This window comes from Prionailurus viverrinus, chromosome B1 (genome assembly GCF_022837055.1).
Source record: "Prionailurus viverrinus isolate Anna chromosome B1, UM_Priviv_1.0, whole genome shotgun sequence".
Taxonomy (NCBI): Eukaryota; Metazoa; Chordata; class Mammalia; order Carnivora; family Felidae; genus Prionailurus; species Prionailurus viverrinus.
Window position 1 is genome coordinate 126,221,311 of NC_062564.1, and position 13,225 is coordinate 126,234,535.

At 39.6% G+C, this 13,225-nt stretch overlaps 1 protein-coding gene across 2 annotated transcripts in view; it reads left to right on the top strand.

The window, feature by feature from the left end:
* Window positions 1-273: 273 nt before the first annotated feature.
* Window positions 274-13,225, top strand: part of UNC5C (unc-5 netrin receptor C) — a 351,607-nt gene continuing 338,655 nt past the window's right edge. For both annotated transcript variants that reach the window (XM_047856492.1, XM_047856493.1), the window contains exon 1: window positions 274-397. In XM_047856492.1, the coding sequence (XP_047712448.1) occupies window positions 274-397 (124 nt within the window). The remainder of the gene's footprint in view (window positions 398-13,225) is intronic.

Here is a 13,225-nt window from a genome sequence, read left to right on the forward strand (position 1 = left end):
CGCCTCCCCGGACTTCCCAAGTGGGGGCAGAGCAGCCGCTCGCGGAGCCGCCAGTTAGAAGGCACAGGGAAAGAGGGACCGCCAAACTCCTCCTCAGCGTCTCCTCTCCACCCCCTTTTGGCTCCTGCCCTTGGAGAAAGTGGAGTGTGGCTCTTGGTTATCATTATTTCTTCGGACTGCTTAGCGGTGCACGGATTCTCCTGCTTCCCAGTGGGGTTTTCCGCTGTTGGCGCGTCTCTCCGTGTGGTTCCGCCCGGCACACCTCTGTCGACGATGAGGAAAGGTCTCCCGGCGACAGCGGCCCGCTGCGGACTGGGACTGGGATACGTGCTGCAAATGCTCGTGCTACCTGCCCTGGCCCTGCTCAGTGCCAGCGGTACCGGCTCGGCCGCTCAAGGTAAGAGGGTCCGCCAAGCTCTGCGGCCACCTCCCTTCGCTTCTTCCTCCCCTCCTTCCTCTCCTCCTCCCCAGTTCTCCTTGGCTTCCTTAAATCGCCTCCTTGCTCTCAACTGGAAATCAGCTTACATTCCACTTTCCCAACTAGTCAAGAAGCTTCATTATTTTTAATCCATCTTCCAAGATGGGCACGGATGGACCAGGGACGCTCGGGGTGTGGACACGCATCAGTCTCTGGGCATGTGGGCGCCTTGCGTATCTTTCGCACTTTCCGCTCCACATTCACACGTTGTGGCATATTGTACACACGGAGGTTTGGAGAGACTCTTGGTGCGGGTGGCTGTGTGGTATGCCATGGGTGCACCGCGATGCGCAGAGGCTCCCCGCGCTGAGCCACATCTGGGGTTGCGGGATCTTCAGGGAGTCTCTGAGCACGCTAGACGCCGAAGGGCGTTCAGCTAAGGAAATGTGTCCATTACCGCCGAGGACCCACCAGCGCCGGTGCCACTCTGCTGCTGCTTGGGGCGCTGTGGACATGCACAGCGCAACCCGGACCCGCCACCCAGCCTGCGGCAGACCCCGGGCCGTGCACGCCTCCACACTCTTACCCTTTCCGTGTCTCCCTCCCAGTAAGCTACGGAGAAACTTAAAACCCAAGAGCTCTGGGGGAAACGGACTGGTTGTTCAAACCAAATACGAAACTCCCCCGGGGAAGCGGGCCAGTTTATAACTCTGACATTTTAATTTAACGCGTCTGAGCTTTAAAATAAGTGTCCGGGGCCTTGGGCAAAACAGGGGTGGGGAGAGGAGCGGTCAGGAGTTGAGGGTGGATGAAGAAGGAGGGGAGGCGCGGGGGCTGATTGCCAAGCTCCCTTCGTGTCCCCCGGGTTTGAAGTGGTAGCGGCAGCTTCAAGCCTTCCGAGCCCAGGAAGCGGACTGGAAGGGAGACGGAGAGGAAGGAGCCAACGTTTGCCCCCTCTGGGGTGTGTTTCGGGTCACCTGGGCCCCCAACCTTCTGGCCCAGCCGAGCGCCCACCTCGGTCTTTTCGACCAGTTCTCTGGTGGTCGCTGGCTCAGGGGAGGCAGCTGTTTTTCGGTAGGGTGGGGGTGGAGGAAGCGTTTGCAGCATTCGGAGGTGATTCAGGGATCCCATCCTCTCGGTTACACTCCTTTCCAAATTTGGAGAGCAGAGGAGGTGCAGCGTTCGCCTCAACTCCCCCGGCGTTGCTCTGTGGCTCTGACACTCTGGAGGTTCCCGACTGCATGCCCTCTGATCTGCGAAGGCACTGGGGGAGTGGGCGTTGGAGGTGGAGGGGAGCGCTGAGCGTTAGCGAGTGTGGTCCGCACGAGGAGGTAAGTGATTAGCGAGGCTTTGTGAATTAGCGATTGCTACTTGGGGAGTAAATTTTGCCCTTGCCTAGCTAAGTAGCCACGCTCATAAATCCTTCCTTCCCTTCTTACCAGATGCCTCCCATCTCCGAGGTTCTGTCCTGGTTTTCTTATGCAAACTCCCAGAGCCCATCTGTCCATTTTACAAGGGAGTCTTCTGGAGAATCATAGGAACTTGTTGTAGGTTTCTTGAAATTGGTAGGAAGTTCTCTGGGTAGCAGCCAAGGGTGTTTAGAGAGGGGTGTTTGGAAGTTTAAGTGAACAACCTGATGAATAGTCGTGGAATCAACACCGAGACGCCCTTGTGGGATTCGACTACTGTTATTGGGCGCACAAAGGACCCAGCCACAGGGTGGGGCTCAAGGGGCGATGGGGGGGACTGGACGATGGGAGACCTGTTTGGGAAAAGGACAAGTTAAAGACGCCCAAGATGCCAAACAGGAGATCTAGGATTCTTGCCGAGAGCTTACTACAGCCAAATTAAAAAGACTGGGTCGGAAAAAAAAAAGATCAATAAAGATCATCACACAGGAGATTGTAAGTGGATTAATATTGAAAGAAGGGAGAGAGATTAAAAGAAAAAGATGCTCAAGACAGGCTGAGCGAGCATGTGGCACTTGCACTTTTCTGATAGATCAGGCAATCCAAGACTGAACCTGCTCCTCTAATCTTAAATGGGAAAATAAAATGTATCCTCGTGGGTATGTGCATTTCAGTGGTGTTCTCCATTTAGTTTAGTTCTTTCCGTGCCTGGTGGACATGCTTATGTTTGAATCTTGTGGTCTAGAAAGACGCTATAGACTACTTTTATCTTTGTCATCCTCCATGTTTCAGGACACCAGCTCTTCCTGTGTTGTCGGTTAGGTATTAAAATGTAGAAAGCACCAAACTCTATCAGCTGCAATCACCATCATTCTAATCCATTTCCCGGCGTGTTTACTGTTGAACTACTATTACACTTTATTCTCAGAAGCATACTTTTATATTGGTCTGGCAGTCAGACTTCCTTTTCCTTCTAATTTCTTCTTTCGCCTCTGTCTTTGGACTAGAACACCGGGGAAACCTAAGACAATGTTGCTTCCTCAAGGTCTGATTTTCATGTGTTGAACACTTGAAGATGGAAATGAACTATTTTTTTATGAATGGAAGTACATATGCAATTAAGATGAGAGAGTTAATTTAAGTACTTGACAGTGTGGATGAGATTTATTCTGTTAGAGAAGTACTAGAAAAATGAGAAGTTTTAGAAAATATGTATGTCTTCACAAATTGCCAAAAAAACAACAGATGTTTAAGATTTAAAACAAAAAAGCATAATAGGTATTATTTGCAAGTGTCCTGTGTTTTGTAACTGTGGTTTGCATAAAGACAACTGGCATTTTATTTAGGTCCTTGGGAGATTCTCCAGGCTTTAGGCCACAACTTTCTCCTTTCTGGCTATGCCTTAATTGTTTCATTCAGGATTGCTGGAAACTCTTAGCTCCAGGGAATTTGTGTCATTTCTGACTTCCAAGAATGAAAGATTTTACTAGGAAAAGTGTGTAAGTGTGTGTGAGTGTGTGTGTGATGTGTGATATGTATTTGATCAGTGTACCTCAGAGTTAGTGCCCTCCTGTTATAGAAATGCATTTATTTCTGGATTACATAGCATCGATATTCTGCTTATCTAGCACCAACTAGTGTTATGAGTGTTAACATCACCAAACTCAGAACAGAAAATCAGTGAAGACTCTAATCATATTAGGAATATTTGATATTACTGTCAGTTACTTTATAATGTTTTTTTAAAGCAAATACTATACTTTTTCCTACAAAAGGGTAGAAATTACCTTCATGCATTTACGCATATTGGCTTTGGGGAGCTAGACAATTGGCATGAAGGATAACTGAATTTCATTACAGTTAAAAAAATGTATTTTCACCATGTACAGGAGCAGAGTAAATACATAAAATCACATTTGGAATTTTCAAAAAGGAAGAGAAGGCTAGTTTACTTTTGTTTAGAAAAAAAACGATTTCGGGCATTCTACCTTAAGGAATGCTTAAAACGCTTCAGAGGACAAACTTTTCAAGTACTTGCAAAGAATGAAGATCTATTAGATTGTTAACATTCATTAATTTCTTTTCCTTCTGTATTCTGGATCCTGGGGATTCAGGGTTCAACAAGACAAGTTCCTGGAATATCTCCCGTTTTAGTCTGGGAGCCCGGTGTCCTGATCAAAATTCATACTGATCTTCTTAAAGCAGACCCTCTAAAAACATAAAGGAGGCGTGAGTTCTATAGAGGCAAACCCTCCTAGCTTATTTAAAATTATTGTTGAGACTTAAAAATAACTGTTCTCTAATGTATGCTACCTTCTCCAATTAGTGCTAACAGCCAGAGTGTGCTCTATTAGGCCTTAACTGCATTTAGCACTTTTCTGATTTAGGTCATGGCTTTGCTGGAGCAGCAGAGGGAGTCACTCTCAGAAGAAACATTAAAATTACAGGCTGCAACCACTTCAAGAAGATAATGGGGAAGACAGTAGGGGTGGGGATTGAGCCATAGCCGCCATGCCTGCAATTTTAACCTGCTTTTTTTTTTTCAGTTTGACTTTTGTATTTGTGGCAGTTAAAAACAAACCTGTTCACATTCCCCCACAAATTAGAAAGCTATTAGCTCATTTGGAGAGTGCATGAGAGAGTGCAGTTCTTAACAAACGGTCCTTGTGTCCATATTATGCCTCAGACAGTGCTATTTGTTAGGGAAACAGAGTCAAGAGATACCGTTTCAGTATAAGGAAGACAGACTTATAAGCATATAATTATAACTCACTGTCTAAAAAGTAACAGTGAGCATAGGTGTAGTACTTTTTGGAATCAAGTATCAACGATTGCAAACATAAGTCAGGCTAGAGTTCTAGGGGCAGTGGTAGTGGAGTTTCCAAAAATTCTATCCAGAAGAGCTTAAGGATGGCAGTTGGGTTTGAAGTGGGATGTTCTTATGCAAAATGTGCATTGCAGTTGTTTATTGATATTAAATCTTACTTAGATTTAATGTACGTTTGGTCTGGTTTTGGGGAGGCACAAGCTAAGGGGCTGTTAGTGCTATGTGCCCATTCTTCAGGTTAGCTGATCAATGTCTCCTAATCCTGCTTCTCCCACCCCCTAGTTGTGTGGCCATGGGTGAGTTAATTCCCTTCATATGTGCCTCAGTTTCCACAGATGTAAAGTGAAGATAATACATACTATAAGTCCTGTTATGATTGAATGAGCCAATACATGTGACTTGTTTAGAGCCATGCCTGGCCCACAGAAAGTAAACATTATTCTTTGGCTTTTAACTCTGTAAACCACTGGCAAAGAAATCTAGAAGTTAAAGAAACTCAAGGCCAATGATTCTGAACTCAGACTGGGGATTGCTGCAGACACTGCTTCCCCAAAAGCAACAAATGAAGCTGTCTGAGGTGATGTTCCAAAATAGATCACTGCAAACTCCTGGACAGTGACGTGCATGGTTCCTTGAACAGTCTGGGGGAAGCTCTCTCCCTTCATAACCCCATTTCTTCCTTTCTGCTCTCTCTGGGAAAATTAACCTAATGCCAGTTCTAAAAATGACATGTTGAGTCACCGCCTGTTAAGTCCTGGCTGCAAGCTCTACCCCTGACTTTCTATCTTTACAATGAATATGGAAAGATAACTTTTCGTAAATCCATGAATACTTTTGTGGGGGAAAAAAAAACATGCCAAGTCCCAGGTTTTCAGATAAGGGTTTAGGGAAAATCAACCCTTTATGCAAATGTCAGTAGTTTTTTTCTTAAAAAAAATAGGCGAAGGTGAATAGTCTAAAGAACATAATTGAATGCATATTGAAACAACACAAAGAAACATATAGAAAAATAGGTTGACTTGAAGGCAAAGCACATTCACCAGGACTTTTCATATGTTCGAATTGTATTTGCATAGAAAGTTTTAGTATCATAATTTAGAACAACCTGGATAATCTAGATAACATATTTTGAAACTTTTACATTTAATTACTTCTTATTATTTAATGGTTATTGCTATTTTTTCATGTTTAGTGGAAATGTTGTTTTCTGACAAACTTTTATGATAACACTAGAGATTTGTGGGGAATTTTGTGTTAGAGTTAAAACAGATCTTTCTCCTATAGTATTTTCATGGTGCTTTTAATTTTTGATTGCCTATTCTACACTTACAGATCCCCAGATTTCTCACTTGCTGTCTTTGTTATCCTAACTTCTTAAAGTTATGTATGGACTCTTCTTTGATTTCATATTTTATCTGGATTTGGTATTGCTTTATGTATTTGTGGAAGAGGGCTAGGTGAAACCTACACCTCAGGTATTGTCCCAGTATTGCATAGTTCAGGGATATTTGCACTAGAACAGAAACTCACAGAAACTCAGTGCTATTTTTATGTGACTTACTTTAAAGTGGAGTAAGTTTGTCTTGAGTAATATTAAAACACTACTCTTTCCTTTTTTCTAGGTCTTAAAAAGAAAATTAATATTTGAATAATTCATAGTTTTTCTTATTTTAAATATTTGTCATCCCCACATTTATGGAGATTGTAATAAAAAACATTTTTGGTAATAATTTTATAAGCTAACAGGATCAGAGATAGTAAACTTTTTTTTTCCTCTCTACCTGATTAGAGCTCTCAGGAGAATTTTTGCCTTTTCTTGAAAACCTAATACATCGATTATGTTGACAGTATTTTGATTCTTTATAAACAAAATGTTAGAAAACATTGTGCCATAATTTCAGATCTTTAAAAGGAGTTTTTGGTTGAAGGTGTAATGTGGTTTTTCATTTGGGGCATTCCTGCTGCCACAAAAGTTGCTACCTTAGGATTATATAATGAATTTTTGAAATACACAGAATGTCTCCAGATGTTAGAGGTACTTAAAACATGTCTAACCTTCTACACGGAGTTCATAGTGTTAAAGTTATGGCAATGTTCATTTAATCGAAGTTACAATTTAGAAAGTGAACTATAGCTTTAGAAGTGCCAAATATTCAGCTCTTTACCCTTAATGTCAGTATACCTTTTATTAGCAGTGAGCAAAAGTGCTTTGTGTGGCAAAAGTGATGTCTAATATCTGAAAATTCCAATGTTTGGAGAATGCCCTCTTTTAATTAAATGACAAACCATATCTCCTTGCAGTGTGGTAGGGGAATGTGAGAGTGAGGGGAACCAGGTGTTCTCTCATCCTAAATAGAGTTCTCTCATTCTAAATATGAAGGCCCAAAATAATCATGTTAACAGATGATATTGATTAATCAGATTTAATTCCAGACTCACCAGTCTTATTTATTTTAAAATGCTGTGAAGATAGGAGTGTTACCTTCATTAATCATTGTCATTTGGATCCTGTGGCTAGTTTCATTTCTCAGCAATTATGAAAGCCATAAAAATGCCTCATGTAGATAAACACGTATTATGTTTTCCTCTAAGGTTGTTAAACAACAGAAAGTCCCTCAGCACATTTAACACGTTTATTGATGAATGCTAACATTTCTCAGTTTTAGTCAATGTCTTAATTGATTATTTAATCATGAACTGCCTGAACACAACTATATATTTTTTTGTTTTTTTCTGTTCAGACAAAAAAACCTTATATATGAGCATTCCTTTCCAAAAAAAAAACAGATTAGTGCTGGCATATTAAAATATATCTGCTGCCCAGTTATAAGGGCAAATATGTCCACGAATGGAAATGAAAGTGTTTTTCAAAATTCAAGAAAATTCGTGCATATAGTAATATAAAAGAGTAGTACAGAAGTATGCCATTTGCATAGAAATGCGGTCATTTTAAACTAATTCATAATGTATATTCTCTTAGACCATGGAAGTTTAGTGCAACATGATCAGGTGTGTGGTATAAGAATATCCACCTATAACTATAGGCATAGTGAATTATGTTCATGTATAAAATTAAAGCTAAAGGGAATAATTTTAGATAATTCCAATTCCTGAATTACAAGTGTATTACTTGTAATCAAATTGAATATTTTAAATCTTCTCTCTTAACTTTTTGGAATTTCAGGAACCTAAAAAAAATCCTTTCTAGAACTAGATCAAAGAGTACTCTTTAACAAATGGTATCCTCTAACTTTTGCAGGAAAGTAGAAACCCTAGTCAGTGACAAAAGCACTGCTATTGAGTTCTGTGTGATTTTCAGAGTCCTGTATCATATCTGATCCAAACCAAGTAAATAACCAAATTGCTACCACAACAAAAACTTTATGATTGGGAAGATATAGTAAATAATGGTCATTTCACTTTGAGGATTATGTCTGTATGAAATATGTTGACATTTTAATTTAGCTTTTGATAAAGGGAAAATGATATATTCTGTCTTCCACTGAATAAAGAGTTTACCAGTGACAAACATCGTGGCCACCCAGTGGAAGTGCTCAAGTTGAGCAAGCAGCAATCTTGAAGTCATTCTAAATAAAACGGTAATTACGCCTGTCGTTTTCTTTAGCAACTTTCCTTCTTCCTTCTGGATCTCCATAAGATGATGACAGGATATAAGCTTTAAAATGTATTAGGGATCAAACTCGAGGATTGAAAGAGCCTAAGACATTTCCCTGCCAGACTACCACAGCCATCACCACAGAGCTTGCAGCTTGGTGGAAAACAGAAGCCCGTTTCAGTAACCACTCTCAGAAGCTGAGGGAAAACAGGCAGGTTCAAATGATTTATTATTTTTGCTATCCGGAATAGAGACCTCAGATCAGTATTTCATGGTAATATTATTCAACAGTCCCTCTGACTTGCAACTTTTATCTAAATAAGCGTCTTGGTCCGCACCCATTTCAGTTAACGTAGCGGAAGAACTTGGAAAGTACCTAAAAGGTGTGTTCTTGAAAAAAGTTATGTTTAGATTTCCTTTGGACCTCTTTGAGCGGGATGTGCTTGCTTGAGAAATCTAGACTTAATTAGTGATATACTGATACATGGCGTCTGGCAGTATATTCTACTGACAGTCAAATATATAATTAATCCTTTAGTGGTCATTATATACAATGTGCTCTCATTTCCTGAAACTTTCTGTTAAATATTACCATTAATAAGAATACCAACATTTTGTTTTAAATCTTAGGTACACAAGCCTTTTTAGAATTTTGTAGGCATTCTTAAGGACCGCTCTTCCACAGAAGAATTTGCTTAATTGGAATTTTATCTTTAATATCATGATGGTACATTTAAAAGGTATTGCCAGTATATTTCTTTATTTATTGGTGAACGTAGGTATTATATTTGTTTAGATTTACATGTACGTGCATACATTTATGTAGACTCAGAAGGATCATAGTGAAGAAAGTTATAGCTTACTGACTATAACAGAACTAAAAAAATAAAGAGGAGTACTAGGAAAAGTGTTAGCAATAGATGTGTTTTCCCAGTAGGGGTGGGGGTAATCAGTTTGTTGGATTTATTCGAAATGACGATAATATGAAAGACACACGTCCCTTTTTATTGAATTATATAACTCTAAAATTATTTCCTAGGAGGTTATTTCCAGGCAGACTCTTAGCGAAATGAAGAGTTACAAGGAATAGACAGATATAGTTCAGTAATTCCCTGTGAGCATATATATATGCTGGCACAAATTGTGTGTGTGTGTGTGTGTGTGTGTGTGTGTGTGTGTGTATAACTATTTTTGTCTTATGAGAGTGTTTTCGAATAGGCTTGGCAATGTCTTTAGAGAGGAAACAGAACCTATCAAACAATGTAAACAAAACTTATTTTGCTTATAAAACAAATTCATAAATGTAGTCATTGACTAGGGAATCAAATGTAATCACTGCTTTGTAACTGAAAAAAATTATACTCTACTTATCTGCAACAAGTTCCTTCCTCTCTGCCAAGTGCTAAGTCATTTGCATAGTGTCCACTAGAGGTGGCTCTCATTTGCTCAGTGGCTTATCCATAGAGACAAGTTGTCTCCTGTCTTCCCCACTTTCACTGGCTTATTTCAACGTGTTGAGAAATTCCCCTTGTTTCTTACTCAGCAGACTATAATTTGTTGACCAAGGGAGGACAATAACTTCTATGCATACGTGGGTAAAATCCTTCATCCGCACGCACGACTCCCTCTCTGGGTACTCTTTAGAAGCGACATCATTTCCGTGGTAAGCACCTTGCCTCGGGTCACCTCTTTTGTGGACTGGTAGAAGGAGAGGTCAGTTATGTGGCCCTTCTCTGAATTCAGTGATGATTTGTTTCAACTTCTTAATCAAATATGGAGTTATGTTTCTAGGCTGCAGAATATTTGATTTTCTTGGATTCTCTTCAAAGCTGTACAGGTGACTTTATTTCCAGGTATCTCCATTATATCCATTGAAAGTTATTCAAATTAACTGACGAATGGATAAAGAAGATGTGGTTTACATATACAATGGAATACTACTTGGCAATGAAAAAAATAAAATCATGCCATTTGCAGCAACATAGATGGAACTGGAGGGTATTACGCTAAGTGAAATAAGCCAGTCAGAGAAAGCAGATATCATATGTTTTCACTCATATGTGAATGTTGAGAAACTTAACAGAAGTCCTTGGGGAAAGGAAGGGGGAAAAAAACAGAGGGAGGGAGGCAAACCATAAGAGACTCTTAAATACAGAGAACAAACTGAAGGTTGATGGGGGGTGGGGGAGAGGGGAAAGTGGGTGATGGGCATTGAGGAAGGCACCTGTTGGGATGAGCACTGGGTGTTGTATGGAAGCCAATTTGACAATAAATTATATTTTTTAAAAAAAGAAAGTTATTCAAATGAACTAAGATAAAGTTAGTTGAGGGGGGGAGGGTTGTTACTACTGAAAGAATATATAGAATTTCACTCCAGATAGAGGGGTAGTTATGCTTCCTTGCTTATATTCAGTATTGTATTAAATGCAGATTGATATATAAATATTTATATGACGCATCAACATGTGAATACGTAATAATTTGTGCCATACATTTTCACATCACTTGGTGTTTCTGAACTAGAGTTTTAAAAATATAAATAAATGCTAGGGTTCAGAATATTTTTTGTACGACCTCTGTCATACGTGTCATACATTCTTGGATGATGTGGGGTTCTCATAGCGAAATATGTAGTATTCTGCTAAGAATGGCAAAATAAATAAGAATGCCTCACAAAGTTTTGTGATTACAAGTCTAAATGCTAATGAGGGCGGTTGCCTGTTTAATGCTGAATTGCAAGGTTAAAAAGAGGGTCTTAAAGATAACAGCAGATTCCAGAGTCCTTGAGTTTGTTTTGCATTCAGTGACAGTCACTAAATTAGGGAAAGGAATGCTCAAACAACACACTTGAGGAAAAGTGATTTTTATAGAAAGGAGCCATTTCTGCTAATAGCCAGTAACTGCACGTAACCCCTCTGACATTAAAAGTCCATTAGCTAAGCCCAGTTTAAATAGCAGCTGATGCACTGTCAGCTAAATGTACATGGGAATTTTTTCATATAATGCAGTAATAGCAGTTCTATATTTTTTTCCCCTAAAACTACATACATTAAGTAAAACAAATGTCATCCGATAGCAGTGGCAGGGCTGCTAATAAACAGGCAAAGATTTGTGATGAAACAAAAGTAACAGTCTATATAACAAGAAGATAATAAATGGTTGGGATGGTTTTAAAAGGAAGTCTGAGAAAATTCATATGGAGAAGCTTAAGCTGACATCCAGAAAGAGTTGTTTCCTTAGAAGCACATATTAATGTGCACTACTTTGAGATATTCATTTTAAGTGAAGGGATTTTTTTTTTTAAACTGTTAACCTCAGTGTTTAGTTTTTCAGTGTACTTTGAAACTACAGGAAGCCCCCTCCCTGAGGCACTGTTATGTGTATAAATGGAGCTGGGGAAGACACAAGGTGATTGAGGGAAGAAAACAAGGGAAAAAGTGAAACCAGAGATATAATTTCCTATGTGGTAATATTTTAAGGTAATGATTATGGTACTATTTTTAAAAGCAATGTGATGTTGCCTGCAATGAAATCAAAAGTTAAAATGTCCATTTTATACACCCCCTCCCCCATTGTTTCCATCTTTGGGATATCTTCTGATCTCCATTTAAGCACCTGAAAGACAAGATGTTTTACTGCAAATTATATTAGAATCCAAGAATCTTTCGCAAGTCATCTTAAGAGAATTTTCAAAGACCATGTTCTGTAACTGTGAGCCCATTGTGGAGACGAAGCGTGAGGGTTGCTCAGTAATCTAGTGTGTGAGTGGAGAATAGGGCAGTGATTATCAGTGGCTGTCATGCTCACACAACTGTAAAGTATTACAAGAACCTCCATGCCGAACCCCCATTATCGGACCATTAGTGAAACACTGTGTAGGCAACAATGGAGAGCCCTGATTAAGCTTATAACTTCAATCACTTGGGCATAAGCTTTATGTATATTTTCACATGGTCATTTGGGTTCTCATCAGACTCTTAGTACTCAGCATTATTCACCAATTTGTTTATAAATTTGAGAATTATTTATAAGTTTATTTAAGTCTACACTGAGACATTTATTTATAAATTTTAGTCAAACCTGAGGCATCGCATCATTTGTTCATTTATTTTTTTAAAAATGGTCAATTTTTCTCTATATGATTTAAAAAAAATCTCACATCAACCTACATTGCTTGACAATGAAAAGAAAAGAAATATGAAAAAAAGAGGACTACTGTTTAATCACAACGGGGTGGCAGAGATCTCTTTTTTATTCACAGATTTTCATATAAGCATTTTTTGTTTTCTATTTTGGAATGTTTATTTATTTTTGAGAAATAGAGAGACAGAGCTCAAGCAGAGGGGCAGAGAGAGAGAGACACAGAATCAGAAGCAGGCTCCAGGCTCTGAGCTGTCAACACAGAGCCTGACTCGGGGCTTGAACCCATGAACCATGAGATCATGACCTGAGCTGAAGTCGGATGCTCAACCGGCTGAGCCACCCAGGCGCCCTGAGTGTCAGAGAATTAAAACCATGTTAGATGTATGCCTATGTGTGGACTCAGTAATCACCTGACATAGGAAATTAATCAACATCCATCAAAAAAATATTAATGTCTACAACCAAGACTATTCCTGTGGTAACTGTGCTAGGGAAATACTAATGGAAGCTCTTATGTAAATCTTGTGGTAAAGAGGAATGAACTGCTAAACTCTTAAGCTTGAAAATTGCATCCAAGTTAAAAACCTCTTAGTTTCACTCCACATTTGCACGTAGAATATCAGAATAATAATCTTATTTGCACCATAGAATTGTGAGGATTAACAGTTATCAAAAGCAAAGAACTGAGAACAGTGCCTGGGACCTCTTGCATTTTCGTTATGTAAGCCTATGCTATTCAACAACTTTCATCTGGCACTACTATGAAAATAATTAAATGTATCACAAGAATGAGAGGATTGCACTCAGTAGGG